The sequence below is a fragment of the Trypanosoma rangeli genome, assembly GCF_003719475.1.
Source record: "Trypanosoma rangeli strain AM80 chromosome Unknown Tra_15.4_contig_00177, whole genome shotgun sequence".
Taxonomy (NCBI): Eukaryota; Euglenozoa; class Kinetoplastea; order Trypanosomatida; family Trypanosomatidae; genus Trypanosoma; species Trypanosoma rangeli.
The window spans coordinates 1-21,951 of NW_021705923.1; the positions used below are offsets into that span (position 1 = coordinate 1).

The following is a 21,951-nucleotide window of genomic DNA, read 5'->3' on the forward strand; positions in this document are numbered from 1 at the left end:
GCGTGAAGTCCGTGCGGGACACCCCAGTTTCATTGCAGTACTTACGTGAGTCCCTCAGATCCTCCGTGGACACCAAAATGCGGATGGGCGCCCAGGCATCGTTGCCATTTCCTGCAGAGGCGACGGTGTACGCCTGCATCGCGCCCTGTCCCTTGCGCGGAAGCTCACGCACCACCGCAGTCGGCAGTGGGCCGCTTTTTCGCATCACCTCGTCGAAGTTGCAGCGGTGCCTCAGGGCGGGAGCGGCGGCGAGGCACCCACCGGCGCAGTGCATCGCCAACAACAGCAGGAACAGCGCCAGTGGGAGAAACGGCACGGAACTGCGTGACCTGCACATGGTTTGAGAAAAGCGTGTGCGTGTGTTGGTTTGTTGACAATAGCTGTATTAGTATAGAAGCAAGTGCCTTGTACGCAGGATGAGAAAATAAAAGCACAAGGAAATGTTTTGGTGCAAATGACGTGTGGGAATGTATGCCATGCAGCTGCCGATAGCAACTAATCATGGCAGCAGGTATACGCACTACAGAAATTTCGTGTGTATTGCACCCTACGTTGTGAGTATATGTTTTTTTTTTTCCAAGGAAGCAGCATAAATGCTAATTAGGTGCTGGGGAAACTTGTATCGTTGTTGCGTATGCTCCGTATTGGTTGCATCTTTCCCTCCAGGCAATGTTTTTCTGTTTTAGTTTTGTTTTTCTGTAGTTCTTTTGGTGGTGTTATGATATTCGCGCGACTGTTTACTTAGCAACTGTGATGTGCATAATGTCGACCGCGGTCGGAGGGCCATCGGACAGTGCGCTCTCTCTCCCTCAGCAGCTCACAGGAAGAGGCATCTTCACACTTCGTTGGTCTCCGTGTCCTGCAGGCGCATCAGGCTCATTTTATTCATCTGAAGCCAAAACCATGTGCGTCGCACAAGGGCGTAGCAACACCATGACGATGAGCAGCCCCGATGCAGAGAGTGTTATTACCCATTCTCCTCACATGCACCAAGCGACTTCCGTGGCGTGACCAAAAAGAAAAAAAAATGATGTAAAGAGCCATGCTGACGAGCCTGTGCTCAGTTTTACTCTTTCTCGTAGGGCCCTACGATAAACGCGCAAAAGAGTATAATTTAAATGATATTTCCGCAGCAGTATGCCCTGTTGTCATGCGAAGACAGGAGCACTCTCAGCTTATATTATTGACCCCAACCGAGGAGTTCCAACCCACTTATTGTGCGGGCGCTGTCGTGCTTGCAGTCGCTTCTTCCACCACCTCCACCACGACGCCGGCCTGTCGGACGCGATGAAGCAGAACGTCGCCGAATGCCGCCATGGGCGTCATCAATGCACCGGTACCCAGAGAACCTTCCTTGGCCCGTTGCAGTGCACTGAGAGCTGCTTCGGCAATGTACATGTCGCTTGCTGTGTACGCGTCGCGCGTGTCGGAGAGTACGACCCGCCGCAGCGTCTTTCCGGACTTATCGACCGCGACAAAGACGCACTTATACCACGACAGTTCCCTCTGCGACTGTGTGGGGCCTGCTCCCACCGGTGGCAGCCAGTGTTCAGCGATGTAGCGACGGAGGAACGGGACAGCAAGTACCGCCGCCATCAGATACCTCGTGATAGTTGCAGCGGCAACAACTCCAAGTGTTCCCTCCTGTGCCTCCACGTAGGTGCCTCCGTAGCCAAGCAAGGCATTCGTGCGACGCACCACGCGCTCATTGGTGGCAGCCATCACAAACGGCCCCGTCAGCCTCTTCTCCGAAACATCGTACCACAAACCTCTCCGCGTGGGCGCTTTAACGGGGCGTGAAGCATCCGTCGGGAGCAAGCTGTATGGATCGCTGTCTTCCGGGCAGCACGCCTCACGAAGCGCAAAGACAGAGCGTGCCGTGCCGCCCGACATCCCGGCACCCGACAGCTGGTAAAACGCCCTTACTTCGCTCACCTGTGCACCAAGGCCTTGATGCACAACGTAGTTGCCCAGGTCCCCAGGGACGCTGTCAAATGCGCAACAGGACACCAGAGCAACACCCTGTTTCTTAGCTTCCTCGTTAAATCGTTCAATGACTTGACGGACAAAATTATACTCACCTGTTGAGTCCACGTAGTGCGTACGGCATCGCACGCAGGCCTCCATGACGGACATCCCAACCTGTGTAAAGGGACCGGCACAGGAAATGAGCACGCTGGTACCAGCACAGACTTTTTGCCAAGGGAACTGGGGTTGGTAATATCTGCAGAAAGCACAGCGATGTCCACGCCAAGTTCCTTCTTTAGTTCATCTGGATTCTCCTTATTACGGCCTGCAATTGCTCAAGGTCCCACATTACCTGAAACCAGACGTGCAAGGGTACTCACATACCAGTTTGCCCGTGTAGCCTGTGGCTCCAAAAAACCACCAATGAGAATTCCGTTGACATTTGTTCTTTAGATAATTATGTAGTAGGCTTGTCAGAGCAGATTTATTCTTGTTTTCAAGGTTGTCCCCTTGTTTCAGGCCGATGTGAAGCAAAGTACCCACAACCCATGAAGAAATAAAGACCAAAAAAAAAATGGAATAACTAAAATGCTTGCAGTCCATCATTTAGAAAAAAAAAACATCCTCCGTGAGTCCTTCCTGTTGCTTAGTGTACCACAAAATTCAAAAAAAAACACTGCCCATAGGACCTCGCACACGTCAAATGGAAGCTCCAATCTCGTCACCCTCTGCTCTCCACACACCACTTATTCTGCTTCCTTAGCAACTTTTGTTTTTTTGTTTTGTATTATTCGCCTTCTCTTACGCTTTCAGTAAAAACTCAAGTGCAGGGTTGATACAAAAATCCTTGTCGAATGAGACTTTTTTTGTAGACAAGGCTTCCCCTCCACCCTCCTGCGAAAATAACGCTCCTCCTTTACGAGCACCTCAGTCAACACTCGTCCCCTTCCATCCATTAGCCTAGGACGTGGGGGGACAAAACGAATGTATAGACGGTGTGAGCTCACCGTTTTTTTTTTTTTTTTGCGGCACCGAGTATTCCCAATGCAAAACATAATAATAGAATAGAATTGTGGTTAGGACATCATGAAATGTCCATCTTTCTCCTCTGCTGTCTCATTGAGTCTCACTTCTCTCTACCAAGTATACACCTTGACCCATCTCCTTCCAACAACGTTGTAATTCGCGGGCGAAACGGGCATAGCGAGACTGAAAAGTAAGTCTACTCCACATCATTATTCTTACGTAGAGGCACCCCGTTTTTTTTCTTTTGTGTGGTTGTTGTTAAGAAGCTTACTTAAAGGCGAGTTTTTTCCCCACGTTGGCTGTAATGTCTCTCACGCCTTGGCCAGTAAAGAGGCATCGAATTCTCTCGTAATCGGAAATGTCTTTGTAGGTTAAAGAAGGACGAGTTATCGCCAGCGCCTGCTGCACATCCTCCATGCCCATTTGTGTGACAAGTTCCAAAGCGTTTTCCCTCTTTCCGATAGCAAAGATTGGTTTCAGGGCGTCCTCAACCTTCTCCCTGGTTGTGCCTTTACCCACATTTGTCACAGCAAAACATTGCTCGGAATTCGTCTCCATGCTGTTCAAAGAAAGCTGTTCAATCACACGCCGAGTCACAAAAAGATGCGCAGAGGAGACCAATCCAGATAGGTCTGCTGGCGTCCAATTGTCAGTTTGCCGCGCTAGTCCCTCAATTTCCCTCTGTGAAAGATTGGCTGAGGCCTCTTTGAAGCACCGCAATAATATCTCCAAACGTTCTTCATAGGATGGAATGGGACACTCCACGGCCTTATCCAGTCTGCCTGGTCGCAGCAATGCGGCATCTATCAAGTCAGGACGACTAGATGCCGCCACAACATAAACATCTTTTCGCCCTTCCACCCCATCCAAGTAACACAACAACTGATTCACAACGCGATCAGTGACGCCGGAGTTATCCACACCACGTTGTGGAGCAACCGAGTCAAACTCGTCAAAAAAAATCACACAAGGTGCAGCTGCTTGCGCACGCTCAAAAACATCACGGATCTTCTGCTCACTCTGACCGATGTATTTCCCAAACACTTCAGGACCATTGACCACAATGCAATTCAGGTCCGTCGCATTTACAAGAGCCTCAACCAAAAACGTTTTTCCACAACCAGAAGGACCGTAAAGAAGAATTCCACTTCGTGTTTTCAATGGAAGGCGCGCAAACAACTCGGGATGCTTTATAGGCAACACTAAAGTGTCGTACAATATTTTCTTTGCATCAGAAAGGCCTCCAATGGAATCCAAAGACCGTTTTTCACCCTTGAGAAAACTAATGCCGGTGTGAGACAACGGAGTAAAGCAGGCAATGACTTCCTTTACCTTCTCCAAAGAAGGAAGATTCCCATTCATAAAACCATTTTTAATGCGCACTGAAACCCGTTTAATATCAAATGGGGTGTAATTTTCCATCAAAGAAGCCAGTTTCTCCAAGGTATCTGTGGTTTCTTTTGGGAACATCTGTTTGAGCAATGACAGGTGCGCCTTTCGGTCCAAGGCTTCAAGTTTCATAACTTTGGCAAAACAGTTCGCCGATCTAAGACGTTCGTGAACAGCTTCACGATCTCCACAAGTTGCGAGCACAACAACAGAGCTTCGACCGATAAAAGTAAGTGTGTCAGTAAAGCAACGCAGCATCTCTTCCAAGATAGACCTTGTCGTACCACTAACCGCTGTGACTGCTCCATCACGTTGTACCGGAGCAATACCGTCAAAATTGTCTAAAATAAGAACTGAAGGTGCACACAAGATACACTCCACCAAGGCCTTTTGTAAGGAGTGTAGGAGTCGATTTCCACTGCAAGTGCATTGAACAACACAGACATGGACACCCTGAAGTTTGTTCAGTACAGCTGCAGCGAGCGTTGTTTTGCCGTAACCCTTTCCACCACAAAGCAGCACATTACAATTGCCTCCCTGCATTACACCAGAGGAACCACTCAATTCCTTTGTCCGAGCAAACCAGCTCGATAAGTGACGCAGGAGCTCTTGAGCAATGCCCCCGTGAACAGCTGCTACCTTGTCAAAGTCGATCTCTTTACAAGAAGAAAAGAGAAGACATTCTTCTGCGACATCCTTGTCCGTCACATGTCGCACATTTTCCTCTGGATTGGGAAAAACAATCACGTTGGATGTCTGCCCCAAAACCGTACAGTAGCACACCCCGTCAGGTATCTCGTTAACGTATCGAATAGGGGCTTTCCAGGCGTTTGTGCGAAGAAAAGATGGTGTCACCTGCCTAGATTCAAGAAGCTGTGACATGCGTGCAAGGTCCCAAAAACCGACTACAAGACCCTCATGCCAATGGTAGCGTTTTGCAGTTGCGGGATTCAGCAGAAGCGACACCCCGGCGTCTGTAAGCAGCGCTGTTGTCTCACAAGTAAAGTACGGGTGAGAGCGCAGGATGGCCCACATGGGTGTTACGTCTTCAGCAATTTGCCTCGATCTCGTAGCAATGACAAATTCCGTTCCTTCAGCCATGACGGCGCATCCCGAGGTGACTTCACGACCCTGGGCGTCTTCAATTCGCTGAACCACCACCCTGGCGTGAACGTCAGCAAAGACAACAACGCTGATAAACATTCCCGGGAAGATGACTTGAACCTGACGAAGCAACTGTGCCTCAATACGAAGTGCGATTTTGCTCCACAACCTCGCTCTCGTCCACAGAGGCGGGCAAGACAAGCACCCGTGTTGCCTTCGTGGGTTGATACACAGGAACGCAATGCACAATCTGGCCATCAGCCAACCCCAGGTCCCTTCCTAAAACAACCGACATGAATAGCTTGCGAGGCTCAAAGTTGTGTGTGTTATGAGTTAGACACCCAACATAAAGGTCTTTTTTTCCATCTGAAAGCTTCAGTGGCACCACCGATGGAATTTTGCTGCCGTAGTGGGGAATAAGACAACTGTTAATAAATTTATTCGATACCCTGACGAATGCATCGGTGCGAGAGAAATCAATAAATACCTCAAAAGAACTTGGCTGCATGCTGATTCTTTACAGAAGCGTAACCAATGGAAACACACACACACGCACACCTGCACATGTGTTTAATTAATGAAACATAAGTAGTGAATGAGGGAAGAGAAAGAAAAAAAAATATTGTGTACATAGAAAGCATTATACCACAATAAAAAATCAACAACAACATCCAGAAAAAAACAACCACCCTCATGCGCATGAAGGAAGAAAAAGAAAAAAGAAAAAAATGATCACTGTTTTTATGTTTGCATGTGTGAAAACAAATAACACATACCAAAACATCTTGTTGTGGGGAAACACTAATTTGGCACATAACCCCACCTCAGTTTCCAATATTCGGCATCTTCGCTAGACAGCACACGGCGTGGGCTATACATGACAGTTACAGACTCACCAGCCGAGATGTCGCGCTGTGTCACTAGATGCGCACACGACACACTGGTGTCATGCCATCGCAGACCAACACCTTTGCCATGGCCACTTTCAGCGGGCATGACACGAACTACGGAATTAGGCTCAAAGCTATGAAGGCAAAAATCTATGATGGGGTATAATGTCAGACCACCGAAATCATCGCAAAGAGCACGAGATAAGACCATTGACATTCCCCATGGCACGGATTTGGAGGCAAAATGAGGCAAACTCTGCTCCATGCGCCGCGACAGAGAACGCAACCGCACCCACTCAACGCGCTGGGAAGGGGACACAAGACTCTCTTTCGATAAAAAAGGGCCGTTTAAAATTCCTTGCGCCTGCATGGAGTTCCCCATGTACATCCTTTCTAATTCTTCATGCAACGAGATACGATTTGTGAACACGTCGGCAGTCTCAGTATTGTACAGGTCATGCAAAAACTCAAGGTATCCGCGGTGAAAGCTTCGGGGATTGTGCAGCTCACGCACCACAACCCCAGTGAGTGTTTCCAACGAGTCCCAATGACAAGAAAAACTCTTGCGTTGTTCGTGCGGTGCGGCTGACAGAGAGAGTGTAAGGGGCAATGATACCAAGGCCCGCCCAGGATAAATTCGTCGCGTGGCGACCAATCGGCACCCTCGCCCATGATGAAGCTGTAGCTTCAGCGCACAATGCACCGCTGCTCCATTCCTGGCGGCCCAACGAAGAAACAAACGCGCGGCGGGCACCCTTCGTGAAAAAAGACAGGGCCACACTTCCCTATACGTATCTTTATTGGCACAGAAAAAACGACGCGGAGGGCCCCCCTCACGGCAGACAAACTCCATCTCCCTCCCTGCTAATCTCGTCCCCCTCTCCCAACCCCTCGCGTCCAGAAAAAAAAACTAAAGGCGAATAACTTACTAGTGCTGTATGCCGCAAGGAGAGTGTCGCCTGCCCCTTAGCGAAATAGAACAGGAAGCGGCAAAAAAGCAACAACAACAGAGAGAATAAAAAGAGACATGTGTACACAAAGGGAGATAACTCCCTTCCCATTAATAATGCTTCCAATAAAGACAAAAAAGAAGTTATGCAGAGAAATAAATTCCACTCCATCATTCAAGCGAAAGAATTGGTGAGGAATCAACACCAACGCACACAAGTCATGCTTTGTATTCTTAAACACAGGTCAACGCCAATAATAAATTTATTTCTAGTGGGTTGTGTCTCACACCATTTTCAAGAAGGGCAGTATAATCTATTCATGTTTCACCCTCCACAAGTACTGCGCCTGCACCCTTCACTTTTCTTCTCGTTGATGCATTCACATACTTCCGTTCACATATATGATCACAACTTTCACCCTCTTCTTCCCCCTTCTTCGTTTCTTAAATTTCTTCTACTGATACACGTAGTCATCGGCGTGCTCATGGAGAAGTTGCGCTGAAGCCTTAGCGTCCTTAAACAACCCATCCACCAAAACCACATCTTCCACTTCAATTACGTTGCGGCCATTTGTCTCAGCAATAATAAGCGCTGGAGTGAGCAGTTGTACCACATACCGCAGGGAGGTGCGTTCTCCAATTTCTCCGAGCAGCTCTAATGAAGCATCTGACACTTTTACCCCCTCCACCTGGGCACGAATGTCAACAATAGAAACAATTTCATCAATGGTGTAATTTGAAGTACGCACAATAAGCAGACGATCAAGCAAATCGGTGGGAATACCATGTGGAGATCGAATGTCTGTTCCTCGGATACGACAGCTGCCTCTGTTGGTAGCAAAAATTACCACAGGAGCCAGTGTTGATTCTAGTGCCTTATTCAGGAAGGTAAAACATTCAATATCCAACATGTGTACTTCATCAATAAACAAGACACCTGGAACCAATTCAGCTACACCTTGATCAATGTACTTGTTCACAACCTTGTTGATCTCGTGTCGTAGCTTCTCTGTAATCTCTGTCTTTTTCTGTTTCATTAGACTGTTAACAATAGAGAGAGCATCTTGACCTTGGTTTGGTTTAGCATTGGCAGAATCAAGATCATGCAGAGTCACATCTTGAATGATCTCCTTCTTCTTGTGAACATCGCCTTTCGGTAATGGCACGTACTCATCCGCTTCCAGGTCATGATCACCAATGTACGCGTCTGAGCGTCCAACACGCTTTACAGCCCCAGTACTGGCCTCAATGTAAATAACGTCACCAACAGATACCTTTTCCTTCTCCAAGCTTTCATAGATGGCAGCATCTAACTTAAGTTGCTTCGAACCCTTGACAGACTTGAGAGTCATAATAACGTGAGCAATCGATTTGCCATACCCTCCCAATGGATTATCCGTCTCTTCAGCCCGCAATTCTGTGACTTCACCCTCATAAACCTCTTTTTGCTCTTTAATACGAAGCCCAATTGCTCGGCGAAAGTTTTCCATCAGCACCTCTGTCTTCTTTATTTCAGCACTGTACACTTCGCTGCCAACCATGGGGCAAAAAGGGACCTTTAACCCCAACTCCTTTGCAATACCAAGTGCCAACGCCGTCTTGCCTGTTCCAGGAGGGCCAGCAAAGAGAAGTGCACGCCCAGCCATTTTTTTGCTTCTTGTGAGTTCCACAATAATACCGGCGGCCTCACGAGCCTTCAGTTGCCCCACAAATCCATCTGCGGTGGGTTTGGCTGAACCCTCTGAATCCAAGCCCAACCCTTTCACATGGCTGTGAGCCGCCACACGCTGCCTTTTCGTGGTAGAAATGACCTCCTCAATCTTTATTCCGGACATCCTCCCTAGACAACCTCACTGAATTCTTCCTTTTCTGTTTTCCCTCGTCTTTGCACACACACTGACACTCAGCCAGATGGGAGAGAGAAAAAAAAAAGTAGCAGAAAAGAAGAGAAAAACAGGAGCATAAAACGAGAACCAAATGAGATGTATAGTACGTATTTGCACGTGTACCTGCTCCCTTCTTGTTCTTTTTTTTTTTTTGGTGTTGTTCTCTCGGGTGGTGGTGATTTCCTTGTGAAGATTCATCAACCAGATCCAATAAAAAAGAAAAAAAAATGTACACAAGAGAGAACCTAAGCCATTGCTATGATTATTCCCCCTTTTCACGGAGCACCTTTTTCAATTCTTCAAGCGTTGCACACAGCTCCACTGCCGCAGGGTGTTGCCCAGAGACTGTCCCCTGAATAATAATACGCGCTTCTTCTGCCAATACCTTAGCCTCTTCCACCTTCCCAATGCGTAGATAACCCCACGCACATTTGTTAGCGGCATTGCCAATAATGAGATGCTTCCCTCGGTAGCGTTTCCGTGCAATGTTAAGAGCTTCACAATAGGATGCAGCTTGGTTCTGTCGCTCATCTAATTTGCCGTATGCATCACCCAAGGCTGTATAGGTCGAGACAAGGTGCGTGTGTTGGTTACCAAAAGCACGCTTTTGTACCTCAATGGCTTTCTCCAGAAGCACTTTTTGATGAAAGTGATCTCCGTTTGCCCCATGGGCAAGTGCTAATTCCATAAGCGTCAAAGCTATCTGCGGGTTCATTGCACCCAGCTTCCTTTCTTGAATTTCATAGGCCTGCTGCGCAAGTTGTAACTGCTTGGCGTAACTACCATTTGCCCCATGTGCCCTGGAAAGGGTTAGCAGAGCAATAGTGGTTTGTACATGCTCTGGTCCACAGTGACGGCGCACAATCTCAAAGGCTCTCTCGGCCACTTGAAGCTGAGCCTCATATTTTCCTAAATGACCACTTGCTTCAGCAAGAAGCAACAACACACGCCCCACTTTGGGATGCTTTGTGTGGAACTTCCGCTCATAAATAGCAACTGATTTGAGCAGGAGTTCCTCCATCTCTGTGTACCGGCCCATCTCTTCGTACACAGAAGCCATATTGTACAGAACCAAGCCGTATTGTGGGTGGTCTTCCCCATAGACCCCTTTCACCATGTCGTGTGAGCGCTCAAGCAACTGAAGTTTTTTGGCATGGTGCCCAATCTCCCCATAGGCACAGGCCAAGTTATTCAAGCAGCTCATTAACACATTGTTACTGCTATTGCTGCTACTATCAGCTGTACCCAGGGAATCCATCATAGCTTCCCACTGCTTAATTGCATTAATGAAGTCACCACGCCCAAAAAATTCGACCGCGGACCTGTGAAGGTCCTCCAGTGTACCTGTAGTTGGGGGCGGCTGCTGTGTACTGCACAGACGAATTGCAAAAGCAACATAAGCCTCCGCCGTACGATTCACCGTGCGGCCTGCCAACCGGTCTAAGGGAGTCAACGATAACATGTATTTGTTGAATGGCACAACGCGCCTCATTGCGTTATATTCTTTTTGTATTGTTCAATCTAAAAACCGTCAAAAGAAAAAAATACCGGGGACCGGCTCCGCCCAAATACGGCATCGCCGAATAATGCACACATAGAAAGACACCTTCCATCGATTTAATTATAAAAGCTTAGGTTCAACTTCTGAGTGTTTTTTTTTTTTGCCCTCACATGCCGCTGCCGGTGCTGCGTGCGCAAGAAAGGACAAAATCAATAATTTACATCACAAGGCAGAGTCCCACCACTCGTACTCCTCGTTTACTCGTTGTCCACCCCCCCCCTCGGACCCGTTTCTTCGATGTCACTCAAGTGAGAAGAGCATCAGATGCCTCTCCTTCCTGTTCTGTCTCCACCCCCATTACAAACCCCATTTTTTCTTCTTCCTCCTCTTCCTCTTCTTCTTCCTTTTCCGTCTCCTCTTGTTCCCTCTGAGCTAAGTCTCGGTAGTTCCTTCCACACGCCATCTGCAGCCGACGCAGCAAGGATCCCACACCTTGTGTGCTCCCCACGTAGCAATCCACAATGCTACGTCTCCAAAGAACAAGCTTCAAGAGCGCTTGCAGGCCAAATGAGCCAAACGGGTTCCCTGAAACGTCTATAGTTCTGATGCGCGGAAGATTTTTAAGCGACTCACACAAGATCTCTATGAGGGTGGTGGTGAGACGCTCCTCGCGAAGATTGATGTGCTTGAGCCATGGGCACAAGGGTAGGGTGAGGATAATGGGAAGAATTGCCCGCTGGCTGAGGTAGTCGCGGTGCAGGTCTAGACGACTCCCATATGTGCCTTTACTAAAGCACAGGAACGTGGGGTTTGGACGTTCCTCACTGACCTCACACAAATACATGTACTTCAGAGTAGGGTTGGTTTTAAAAGCATCCTCTGCATTAGCCAGCGCCATGCGAAGAAAGTTGCAGCGTCGACTGATCTCCACAATATCATCGTTTGGAGTCAGCGGCATAACACCAAACCCTCCGCTAAAGGTAGAAAAACAAAAAGTAATAATAATAAATAAACTGCCTGTCGTCAAACAAAACAAAACAAGACCAACTAAAAAAAAAAAAAAACAAGAATGCAACAAAGCAAGTGAAAGACAACAAAATACCACAGGCACAGACATCGACAAAAAAACGTAAACGGAATAGTAAAATATACATACACAATCACAAAATTCCCTAAAAAAAAAAGAAAAAGGAGTAAAACAAAAATAGAGCCCCTCCACATACCTACACCATTTTCATCGCAGTCAAATTACATTTCATACCTCCTTTCCTTCCTTCCATTTATCTAGTATCCCCTTGACAAACAATCAGGGAAAATTCTCATTTTACGTTTCCCCTCAACTCCTTGTCGTTTTTCCTTCGCATTGGTTTCCCCGCTCTTTCCCCCACTTTTTTTTGTTTTCTTTGTTTTGCCGATGTGCAGTCTCATATAGATAATAAGGCCAGTGAAGCGTCTAACATGTCATCAACTCCGCATGGCCGGTACAGCGGTGAAGGGGAAAGTGGGTAAGAGGAGAGGGGGGGGGGGGGGGGAAGTGAGATTAACGACGCACCGTAGGGCAAATAACCTTTTCATCGACACGTGCCACTTCCAAAGCAGTCACGTTCCCAGGGGCAGGAAGAACCTCGCCGTGGGTGACTGGGCGGCCGATTAATCCGCCAACCGAGGTACCAGCCCGGCGTTCGAGTGTTTCTCCGTAGAAGATAAATATGTTATCTTGCCCATACCACTCTTTAAGGATTTTGACGTTGCGGTCACGAAGAGAGTTGATGGCAAGATTAGAAATACACAGAACGTGACGTTCACCCTCCCCCGTAGAAAGCGAAATCTCGCAGGCGTTGCCAGCAAAGGCGCGAATCTCCTCGGCGTTGAGATTGAGGATCTTCGCGTACCTTTCCTCCAGGTGCTCGTAAAAGGCGTTCTTCTTCTCCTCAGAAGGGAAGCGCAAAAATTCAAGGCCCCACGCACAGATGCCCTTTCCGCACCAGCCAATAAGGTTGGTGTGATGGACAACGTCTTCACCGGTCTTATGTCCATTGTCAGCAAAACGTGGAAGCACAGCAGTGAAGATAAACCGCTTCCCCTTGGGAATGTTCAAGTATTCAGGGCTGCAGACAACATCAAGAACCTCTTCGTTGCTGCGCGAAGAAAGCGCCATGTAGACAAACTCACCGTTGTACGAAAAGTTCAACACCCCCATGCCTTCCAGAACTTTGCCGTCTCGTTCAAAGTGACGCAGATCCAAGAGTTCCAACCCCGACTGCTCCTCTGTTTTGACCGTTTTGTCCAGCTTTCTCAACAGCTGGACCTTTGGCAATTCACCACGACGTTTCTTTGACATTGGATAGAGAATGACCAGACGACGCTTGATACCGCCTTCCGCGTCCGTAAAATGATGAACGGAAACCGAATCATTGACAAACAGAGTCTCGTACAACGATTCGTAGACACAACGCGTAGATCGTGGCTCCCCATTAATGTCAAGGAATATCACCTTAGCATTTGCATCCTTCACAAGACGTTCCTCAATTTTCCTTTGAAGGGCGGCCACAACGCAGTTGTCCTGCTGGCCCTGACCCTCACTCACTTGAGGCACAGTAATGAAGTGATTGTCTGGGGCAACAATCTTGGGACCAAATAATGGGCTCTGTATCATCAAAAAGGTTGCCATGTTTGCTGATATAGGCGATTAGAATAAGTATTAATGATTTCGTCCTCTTGGAAAAAAAACTTAGACAAACTGGAAGTATGCAATTAAAAAGGCAAAAAAAAATAATAAGTAATAATAATAAAAAAAGACACTGACCTGCAAGAAGAAAGAAGATACGCAAAGAAAAAAAAAACGCACCTCACTGAGTAGAATCACTCCGACTAGTTTGATGTGCAGACTTTTCAAACATTTCTCAACACTAGCCTCTTTATTTACCCCGCATTGCCCCCGTTTGCCCTCCTTCCACGCAAACTGCAGACCTGACAAGAAGATGCAGAGCGTAAAAGGACACTCACAGAAGTATTAAAACGACACCTCTCCATCACCCACACCCTGGGGCACTGTACCACCTCTTAGACGCACTCCATACACGCAAGAAAACGCGTTATCCTATTACACGTCTTCATGTTTATGTCGCTTTTCCTGAACTTCCTCAAAGCATCTACTGGAAATCAATTCGCCCAGAATTCTCGCGTGATGGAGGTGAGATGTTCCTGCTGTTCACTTGACAAGCCCAAAGAGTCCTCGGTGTGACGTATTTCCTTGAAGAATGGTGGGACAAACGGTGCCGCACTACGATCTGCGCCCCAGGCAGAAAACACAATCTTGCAGGCCGTCAGCAGTGTCTCGGCTTGAGTCGATGACAACTTCGCCCCACCATCTCCCGCAACCTGCTTTACGTGATAGGCAAGTTCAAATAAAATCTGCGGTAATTTTGGATCTCTAGCCCCACGCTCAGTGATCGTTTGAGCGAGAAGACCCACAGCGCTCACTGAAGGAGCGTCAGCAGGAACCAACAATTCACTTGCTGTCCGTCCAGGAGCCGCACTGAAATCGACAACTTCCTCAGGCGGCCCAATATCAATATCAGGATAATTCCTTTGCGATCGCATACGTTCCTCCAGCTTTGAAGTCGGCGTCTTTCCCAAAATACGTACGTGATAGGCTGCACGTCGCTCTTCTTTGTAAGCCTCAATGGGTGTATTTTCCAAACGTGTTTTCCAGTGAGCTTCTGCCTCCTCTACAACGTTGGGATCATAACCAAATTGGCGCCGGAGTGCAGCATAAACATTTGGGTCCGGCGACGATAATAACGCCTCCTCCGCCGTGGGTTTTCGTCCCTTCTTGTACTGAGGCTTTTCCCTCACACAGCTCGAGCAACGTCGCTGAAAGTGACGATTAATCGCACCACATGATGGGCATTTCCAGTCTCCCAAGCGGCATTCAAGCGGCATTGTCCCTTCCTCCCCTGGAGGATGGTACAAACGACAGGCGTCGCCCCAAAAACAGCGACCTTGCAGATAATCCATGCACGGTTGTCCGTAATCGTTCAGGCCATCTTCATCTTCCATCGCCATCTCCTCCTGCTTCCACTGCTGCTCTTCTTCCTCCTTTCGTCGCAGTACATCGTTGGGGTGCTCTATGGCCCATAAACGGTCTTTTTTTGCCAACCAGAGGGCATCCACAACGTGACGTGGGAAAACACCCTCCCAGTGCTCTACGAGGCTCTCATACTTTGGACCCAGCACAGGATCTTCGTACGGAATGTAGTCTCGACCAATCTCAAGAACGTATTTGCTTGCAGTGTAGCCATATTTGTCGCGGTCCTCCTTACACAGCTTATCCAAAATATACCAGCACGTTAACTGCTTGTTTCCCGCCCATGACTTGATGTGACGAAAAAGAACACCAACGACGAGCTCAAAGGCCATTTCATTGTTGCCCACATCGCGGGCCAACGCGGCAGCCTCGGCCACTGTCTTTTTTCCAGGTTTCTCTGCCGCACGAAGACGTGCACAGAACAGCGCAAATCGCTGCAGTGTGTCGCGATCTATTGACGGAGGCTCGCGAAAATATTCTTCACCACCTCCAAACATCTTCCTTTTGTTGTTGTTAACGTCTCTTGGATGACGACCTTGCCTTCCTTTTTTTTTTTACTTTACCTCTCTCTCTCCCCTTTAAAAGCCAACCAGAACAACGGCACAGCGCCCTATGGAAAAATAAAAAGAAAAAAACAATAATCATGAAAAATACATAAATAAACAAATGAATAAATAACATTAAGAAATGAGAAAATGAAACAAAAAGGGAATGGAAAAGGCAAAAATATAGCACGGTCTCCAGGTTGCTTCACCCCTTTTCTCTCCCTCGTTTCCCTGACCCATAATTTACAAGAACAAAAAACCATGAGCAGGCAAGAAAAAGATAAAAAAGAAAAAAAAAGAATAGCAACTGAGATATATGCTCCTTCAGTGCAAAATGGGACGTAACATATCCCGCCTTTCCTCCCGCAGAGCCTGAACGACGGCCCTCAGATGCCCTAGCTCCCGCTGGTAATCGCTAATAGTAGAGCCCATACACTCCTCACGAAGCATCATGGCGTTAAGCTTTTGCTTGAGTCCTTCAATCTCTTCCTCTCGGTATTGAACACGCAAGGATTCCTCACTCAGTCGTTGTTCCAGGGAGATCAGCCGATCGACAAGGCGTAGACGATCCACCTGCATCGCTTTTATTGCCTGCTTGGCTTCCAAACAAAATTTATCCCTTGATTCGTCTCTGAGGTCATCGTTCGATGGTGATGGTGTTGTTTGCGTTTCTTTATCACAGAAGGAGGATGGCTGAAGAGGCGTAGCCTCCCCCGCGTTCGGCGTTATCATCGGCAAGAAAAGATGAGATGCAACTGCAGGGGTGCTCACCATGTGGAGGGTGTGCGGCATGTTAACCCTGCCGTTCGCAGAGAGTTTTGTGCTGCATGTGAGACCCGGTGTTGCTTCTGTAGCCACCTTGAATGGAAACCGGCTCTCAAAAGGAGTTTCATAAAGCTCTTTTGATTCTGCCTCAGACGAAATCGTCATGATTCGATGATTATTTTGTGCAGATGATTGGAGACCCGTCATCGCATTGGAGGAAACATCTATGTTGTGTGCGTTGTCTCTCAGGCGAGTGCGTGTCTCTGCAACGCGCGTATGCAGAGCCTCACGCCAATGACACCACACTTCATTTAAAATTTGTGTGCGACGTCTCACCGCAAAGTGATTAATGATCCGTTGCTGGTACGTCCGCCATCGCCACCGTGTGATAAGCTGCGCCAGACGGAGTAACCTTGGAGCATACGACCGTCGAGCTTGCTCACGCCAAAACTTAAAAAACACATACTTTCGCTCTCTCCGCGGGATCAGTTGCAGCGTATTACAGATGGCGTGTGGAGTTGGAGTTGGAAGTAGTAGTAAGCCTTCAAGACGTTTCTGCGTAAATTGTAAACATAGTGCACCTTGTCGTCTCCGCCACGCCTTGGTTTTCCACACACGCAGGATGCGACGCCGTACATGACAGTTAAGCCTATGATGTATTTCTTGCTCAAGCAAGAATTCTTCTTTTAATGCCGGAAATGGAACAGGTGCCGTCAGTGGCAGCTCCACTGATACCCGATCACTATTACACCCCTCCACGGTCGTAGACTCCATCAACGCCTCCGTGTTGCCAGCGTCATACGATGCTTTAGCCAAATCTGGCTGTTTCCGACAGGACTCGTCCAAACCACCAGAGCTCGGTTTCTGCCAGTCATGGATCGCAATGACATCACTGCCGTGCACGTCGTCCTGAGAAATTGAAGAGACGCTGCGCAGCGATACAGCGCCCGCATTGTCCTCCTTCGCCTCCACGCATGGGGTGTGCAGGTGGGTCTCACTAGGGCTGAGCGCAACACGAATAAATTCCTCCCGTGTAGAATTCTTTCTCGCTACCTCATTCTTTTCTTCCCTCAATGTCTCTCTCCTTGAGGTAACTATGAGTAACTTTTTATTTTCCATAAGATTTTTCTTAAACTTGTCGCATTGATAGAATTTGCAGCTGTCAACCTTGGCAACCTGCGTAAACCAAAGCTTATTCAAGTGATCCACATCCATCACAGTCAGCTCTTCACCCAGCGTATGAGCAATATTCAGAAGAAGGCCACAAATACGATGATCAAGTGATGTCATGGCACGACGAAAGACATCTCTTGACCATTCCTTACAAAATGCCGTCAAATCAGCTTGATAGGGACTTTGAAGTGTCAGTATGTTTGAACTGGAACGCGAATGCGCAAAGGAAGTGGCTACCGGCGAAAATTCGTTCTCGGTAGACGTATCCGCGTTAAACGAATTCTCTGGGGTCATGGCACACATTCGGCATTTCCCACTCATAAGACGTCTCGCAAGGTGCGAGGCGGCGCCGACGTCAATAAGGGCCAGCAGCTGTGTAGAACATCTTGTAACGATACTCTCAACCGTTAGATTAAGAACGGTATCTTGCAGCACAACGCCCCTACGGCGAAGCTCATTGTGTAGCGCTATTCTTTTCTCTGCCTCAGTCAAGAGAGCTAAAAATCGCATGCGGTGAACAAGCTCACCTAATGTAACCTTTTCGCGCTGAAGGCACTCTGCAGCTCGCTCCACCTCGGCTGGTAAAACAGAGCGTGTGTCCAACTTTCTCAGTCGACATTTTTTTTGGCTTAGAGTGTCAGGCCAGGAACAGATGCGAAAGATATGAGCACGATAGTGCGGAAGCGACGTCACCGGATTAAACTCCAACGTAAGGTACTGCAATGAAGGTAGCAAAGAAAGTGCCTCGCAGTCCTCAATGCGTTGTATTCTGTTCCCCAGCAAGGAAAGCCGCACCACATTCTTGAACTGAACGAGGCCCAATGTGGTTGTCAAACGGTTACGGGAAAGAAGCACCGTGTGAAGGGAGAATGACAGCGCCGTATTCATTCCGGCATCACTAAATTCCGTTGCGTCTTCCTTTCCAAGATCCCCCGCTTTGTGCAGAGGCAATTCTGCCACGGTTTTACGCACAACATCCGGAGACGCAGACGTAAGAAGCGCCAGAACCGTTGGGTGAATATCCACCTCTATAATGTTTTGTGAGACGCAGTTCAGCCGCTGAAGGCCTGAATCAATCACCTCAGGACTCAGCTGGATACGCCTAGAGAGACGCATCTGGGCAAAACCTTCGTTTCACCAAAAAGGCACCCTCGAAAACTAAAAAAAAAAAAAAGAACAGTATTTCATCATCGCTGCAGTCAGCCAAATACACAGAGACTGTCGCACCGTACTCCCACTCCCCCATTTTAGTGAAACATGCAAGTAGGTACGAGAAATCGTACATGTTTGTGTGGGTGAACGTGTAAAAGAAAAGAGTCAAATGCAAGTTCTCGCCGAAGTACCCATAAAACAATGAGAGAGCGGACAACACATCAAGTACATATCCTCACCAACCTCATGCGCGGACACACATACTCCTTCTTCTAATGTCGTTTCTCCCCTCTTCACATTTCCATTTCCGTTCTCAGACAGCCTCCTGCTTATTATTATTATTTTTTTTTTTACAAGTAGTAACGGCACAAAACTGATGATGTGTTTCTTTAGTGAATGCCTAGCAAGTGTGGCTGTTCCCGGGTTGAGTCTCCGCCTCATTTCTGCCTGTCTTCTAAGGCGACGGTGGCGGCGGCACACAGGACTCTCCCCACACACCCCACCGTCCTCATTGCATACAAGGAGCATACAAACAACAACAAAAAAGTGAGTAAACCAAAACAGGACAGGAAAACACCACTCAAGAAGGGCAATAACAGCAACGCAAATGTACACACGCGGGCGAGGTGAGTGGTGGAACACTCGCACACGTCAAGGGCCTTTCAATCGTTTCACCATGTGAAGGGTTTGGTGCAGCAGGACAACAACAAAAGCAAAAAAACAACAAAAAAAAACGTTTTCTTCGTCCTTTGCTTTTCCTCACCTGTGCTTTCTTCCCTCAACTTCCCGTTGTTCTTTTTCGTCCACTCAATCTCATCTTTTTTTTTTTTTGGACGCGGCAACCGTTCAGCTAAGGACACAAACTTCAGCCCGGTTACCGCTACTTTTGGGCAGCCCCGCCATCGCACAGCTTACCACGGGAGAAGAACGGAAATCTACCAGGTCTCTTACACCAACATAAGACCATTTTTGTTTTTTTTTTTTCACTTTACACTTCCACCCAACGCCTAACAGAGCGCACTGAGGGGAACATCCTCGTCATCGCTTGCCTCCGCCTTTACTACGGGCTTCCCACCGCGGTCCCGCTTAACCCCACCCTTTCCTTCACGCTTGGTGATGCTGTTCTTATTTTTGTTCACCTTCGTTACAATATCTGCAAGCGCCATGTCGTCATCGGAGTCCGATTCCACTTGCCTCTTTGCTTTGTTCCGACGCTTACCGGTGTCTGTCTTCTTTGCGTTCTTTGAGCCGTCCTTATGCTTTGTGGAGCCTTTCGTGGTCTTCTTTACATTTTTCTTTCCCCCATTAGCACTACTGCTCTTCTTCGCCTTCTTCTTCTTCTTCTTCCCATCAGACTTAGAGCCGTTCGATCTGGACGTGGACGAGTGTTTTCGCGGCATGCCCCGGTTTTTGACAATTTCATCGTATTCCTTTCTCTGCTCCTCCGTTCCGTATGCCTCAAGCCATTTATACTGCAGTTCATCCATCTCTGCAAAGTACTCCTTCGCAGCCTGCTCCAATGACTTTTTGTTGGTAGTCTCTTGGGCACGTTTGAGGGCGTCAATCATTGTGCGCGTGTACGTCGACTTTGTTGTCAGTTGATGCATCACGTTACGGTGGTTCTTTGAGACGGATTTTTGATGGTTACACAGAATGGCAACTTCCGTGTTGGCCTTGTTGAAGTATGCTAGTTTATCTGGCACCGAAGCTGACGGTGAGACGGGTTTTTCCTTAAACCAGCGGTCTAGCGTAATCGAGGCATTGTAGGTACGGAACACCTTTGCACTCAGGCCGCTCATAAACGATTTTAAGTGATCATTCAACGCTGTGGGTGTAATCATGTCAAATATGTCAGCAGACGGCTTCTTCCCTCTGGTGAAGCGGCGCAGTAATTCATAGACAGGAGGCAGTACCACAGCCTCATTCTCGTACCGAATAGAGTCTTTGCCAAGAAAGTCAAACTGTACTACATTGCCAGGTTTCAATTGAATGTGCTCCACACGAAGCGAACAGCATCCCACCGTATCGGCCTCGTCCGATCCCTTCTCGTTACCAACACGAAGCGCCAACTTGTCTATGAAGTACATGGCCACCGCACGTTGCGCTTTCATCACATCCCTTGATTCAAAGTCATCCATGTAAGATCGGCGGATGTCATCAACGTACTTCTTAAGCTCCCGTGCCTTCTCAAACTTCATCATATCCGACTGCCCCTTAATTGTTGACGAAGGGGCAAGCATCACATACTTAAAGTTGCCAAGGATAGAGTCACGCCACATCGCCAGCCAAGTGACGTTATGCTCATGTAAAACCTCTTTCCACTGATGTCCCTCAGGGGGTTTTGGAATAGGCGAGTACTCGTCTATATTAATGGTGATATCTTCTGGTTGAACGCGTTTCTTTAGTTTTCCCATCAGCGGATGTTGACCACGCCCACGGAATAGCCCTGGGGGCTCCACTCGAAAATTTGCCACCTGCTCCTTCTTCCCATCCCACACACACCATCTGTACGGTTCTGCCTCTTTGTCAGCTTCGAGCCTCAGCTGTTTCTTTTCCTCCTTTGTGCGACTCAGCTTCTTCTCACGCTCGCGGAGATGCCATTGGTAGATAGGTTCAAAATCACACAGCTCTAACCGGCGAATTGGATGCTGGCGCCGGTCAAGAATCTCTCGCCAGCTAGAGAAAAAATTTCGACGGAAGATCTCATTACGATAATAATCGTGCTCCCGCATCACAGCAAACATTGTCGCCACCTCCTCCTCATCTGGTGTCAACTTAAACTCTCGTCCCTCGTAGTAGATAGGAATGCCGTGGGGCTTGTACTCTGGAGGGAACATGACACCGTTGTGGCTCAACATGTCCCACCGTTTCTCTCCTTTGGACGTAAACTGGACGTTTTCCTGCTCCCACCAGTTAGATTCCTCCTGGCTCTCACCGGAGTCAGAGCTGTCCTCTTCCTGCTTCACAACAACATCTTCCTTTACTACCTTCTCTTTTTTGGGCATCGCACTTACTGTCTCTTTTTTTTTTCCACTTTTTGAAATATGTTGTTTGGGTTAGTTTTTTTATGTGTTTTATGCGAGCCCTGTTAATGCGCACTCAGCGCACAAGCAAAAGACGTGGATATGACGAGACACAGAAAGCAGAGAGGGAAGAAAGAATATATATATATATTATACATATATTAAAGTCATCGTGGATGTTCGCTGAAAGCAAAAAAAAAAAACAGAAAAGAAAAACGTTACTGCAGTTAAAGCGTCACACACACACACACACACACACCTCGTAGCAGCAAGCTCCACCATAAAACCTAACCACTTCTCCGTCTCTCTATGTCTGTTTGTCTGTCTGTCCCGTCCCTGACACACGCAGGCACACATGCACACACACTCCTGCCCACAGGTCCAGATGTATTCATTAAGTAAACAAGCAGGAGAGATGGACGCTGAGGGCTACTTCGCCTCTTCCCTTTCTTCGCGGAGAGAGACAAAGCTCAGAAAAGATTAAACAAAA

General features: G+C 47.8%; 12 protein-coding genes across 12 annotated transcripts, besides 10 other annotated features; all 12 read right to left on the reverse strand.

Annotated features, from left to right (window-relative positions):
• On the reverse strand, positions 1 to 337 carry TraAM80_05440 (surface protease GP63; the record flags this gene model as incomplete). Its single annotated transcript, XM_029382319.1, has 1 exon — positions 1 to 337. A coding segment is annotated over one exon (337 nt), but the record flags the coding sequence as incomplete, so codon positions are not given.
• An 875-nt stretch (positions 338 to 1,212) lies between these two features.
• TraAM80_05441 (saccharopine dehydrogenase) lies at positions 1,213 to 2,136 on the reverse strand (the record flags this gene model as incomplete). Its single annotated transcript, XM_029382320.1, has 1 exon — positions 1,213 to 2,136. One exon carries the CDS (start codon positions 2,134 to 2,136, stop codon positions 1,213 to 1,215), a length of 924 nt encoding a protein of 307 aa, XP_029237789.1.
• A 1,125-nt stretch (positions 2,137 to 3,261) lies between these two features.
• Positions 3,262 to 5,586, reverse strand: TraAM80_05442 (peroxisome biosynthesis protein-like protein; the record flags this gene model as incomplete). Its single annotated transcript, XM_029382321.1, has 1 exon — positions 3,262 to 5,586. The coding sequence occupies one exon, from the start codon at positions 5,584 to 5,586 to the stop codon at positions 3,262 to 3,264; it is 2,325 nt and encodes a 774-aa protein (XP_029237790.1).
• A 40-nt stretch (positions 5,587 to 5,626) lies between these two features.
• TraAM80_05443 (peroxisome biogenesis factor 1) lies at positions 5,627 to 5,995 on the reverse strand (the record flags this gene model as incomplete). Its single annotated transcript, XM_029382322.1, has 1 exon — positions 5,627 to 5,995. The coding sequence occupies one exon, from the start codon at positions 5,993 to 5,995 to the stop codon at positions 5,627 to 5,629; it is 369 nt and encodes a 122-aa protein (XP_029237791.1).
• A 136-nt stretch (positions 5,996 to 6,131) lies between these two features.
• Positions 6,132 to 6,176: a microsatellite.
• Positions 6,177 to 6,288: 112 nt separating this feature from the next.
• Positions 6,289 to 7,230, reverse strand: TraAM80_05444 (uncharacterized protein; the record flags this gene model as incomplete). Its single annotated transcript, XM_029382323.1, has 1 exon — positions 6,289 to 7,230. The coding sequence occupies one exon, from the start codon at positions 7,228 to 7,230 to the stop codon at positions 6,289 to 6,291; it is 942 nt and encodes a 313-aa protein (XP_029237792.1).
• A 551-nt stretch (positions 7,231 to 7,781) lies between these two features.
• On the reverse strand, positions 7,782 to 9,161 carry TraAM80_05445 (ruvB-like 1; the record flags this gene model as incomplete). Its single annotated transcript, XM_029382324.1, has 1 exon — positions 7,782 to 9,161. One exon carries the CDS (start codon positions 9,159 to 9,161, stop codon positions 7,782 to 7,784), a length of 1,380 nt encoding a protein of 459 aa, XP_029237793.1.
• Positions 9,162 to 9,474: 313 nt separating this feature from the next.
• TraAM80_05446 (uncharacterized protein) lies at positions 9,475 to 10,704 on the reverse strand (the record flags this gene model as incomplete). The annotated part of the gene is made up of 1 exon (XM_029382325.1): positions 9,475 to 10,704. One exon carries the CDS (start codon positions 10,702 to 10,704, stop codon positions 9,475 to 9,477), a length of 1,230 nt encoding a protein of 409 aa, XP_029237794.1.
• A 313-nt stretch (positions 10,705 to 11,017) lies between these two features.
• On the reverse strand, positions 11,018 to 11,671 carry TraAM80_05447 (uncharacterized protein; the record flags this gene model as incomplete). Its single annotated transcript, XM_029382326.1, has 1 exon — positions 11,018 to 11,671. The coding sequence occupies one exon, from the start codon at positions 11,669 to 11,671 to the stop codon at positions 11,018 to 11,020; it is 654 nt and encodes a 217-aa protein (XP_029237795.1).
• Positions 11,672 to 11,738: 67 nt separating this feature from the next.
• Positions 11,739 to 11,812: a sequence feature (A-rich).
• Positions 11,813 to 12,253: 441 nt separating this feature from the next.
• On the reverse strand, positions 12,254 to 13,384 carry TraAM80_05448 (linear amidine hydrolase; the record flags this gene model as incomplete). The annotated part of the gene is made up of 1 exon (XM_029382327.1): positions 12,254 to 13,384. One exon carries the CDS (start codon positions 13,382 to 13,384, stop codon positions 12,254 to 12,256), a length of 1,131 nt encoding a protein of 376 aa, XP_029237796.1.
• Positions 13,385 to 13,478: 94 nt separating this feature from the next.
• Positions 13,479 to 13,508: a microsatellite.
• A 367-nt stretch (positions 13,509 to 13,875) lies between these two features.
• On the reverse strand, positions 13,876 to 15,300 carry TraAM80_05449 (uncharacterized protein; the record flags this gene model as incomplete). Its single annotated transcript, XM_029382328.1, has 1 exon — positions 13,876 to 15,300. The coding sequence occupies one exon, from the start codon at positions 15,298 to 15,300 to the stop codon at positions 13,876 to 13,878; it is 1,425 nt and encodes a 474-aa protein (XP_029237797.1).
• Positions 15,301 to 15,619: 319 nt separating this feature from the next.
• Positions 15,620 to 15,649: a sequence feature (A-rich).
• A 23-nt stretch (positions 15,650 to 15,672) lies between these two features.
• Positions 15,673 to 18,402, reverse strand: TraAM80_05450 (uncharacterized protein; the record flags this gene model as incomplete). The annotated part of the gene is made up of 1 exon (XM_029382329.1): positions 15,673 to 18,402. One exon carries the CDS (start codon positions 18,400 to 18,402, stop codon positions 15,673 to 15,675), a length of 2,730 nt encoding a protein of 909 aa, XP_029237798.1.
• A 365-nt stretch (positions 18,403 to 18,767) lies between these two features.
• Positions 18,768 to 18,791: a microsatellite.
• A 349-nt stretch (positions 18,792 to 19,140) lies between these two features.
• Positions 19,141 to 19,172: a sequence feature (A-rich).
• A 273-nt stretch (positions 19,173 to 19,445) lies between these two features.
• TraAM80_05451 (DNA topoisomerase IB, large subunit) lies at positions 19,446 to 21,443 on the reverse strand (the record flags this gene model as incomplete). The annotated part of the gene is made up of 1 exon (XM_029382330.1): positions 19,446 to 21,443. One exon carries the CDS (start codon positions 21,441 to 21,443, stop codon positions 19,446 to 19,448), a length of 1,998 nt encoding a protein of 665 aa, XP_029237799.1.
• A 155-nt stretch (positions 21,444 to 21,598) lies between these two features.
• Positions 21,599 to 21,623: a microsatellite.
• A 29-nt stretch (positions 21,624 to 21,652) lies between these two features.
• Positions 21,653 to 21,677: a microsatellite.
• A 20-nt stretch (positions 21,678 to 21,697) lies between these two features.
• Positions 21,698 to 21,720: a microsatellite.
• A 45-nt stretch (positions 21,721 to 21,765) lies between these two features.
• Positions 21,766 to 21,791: a microsatellite.
• Positions 21,792 to 21,951: the final 160 nt, after the last annotated feature.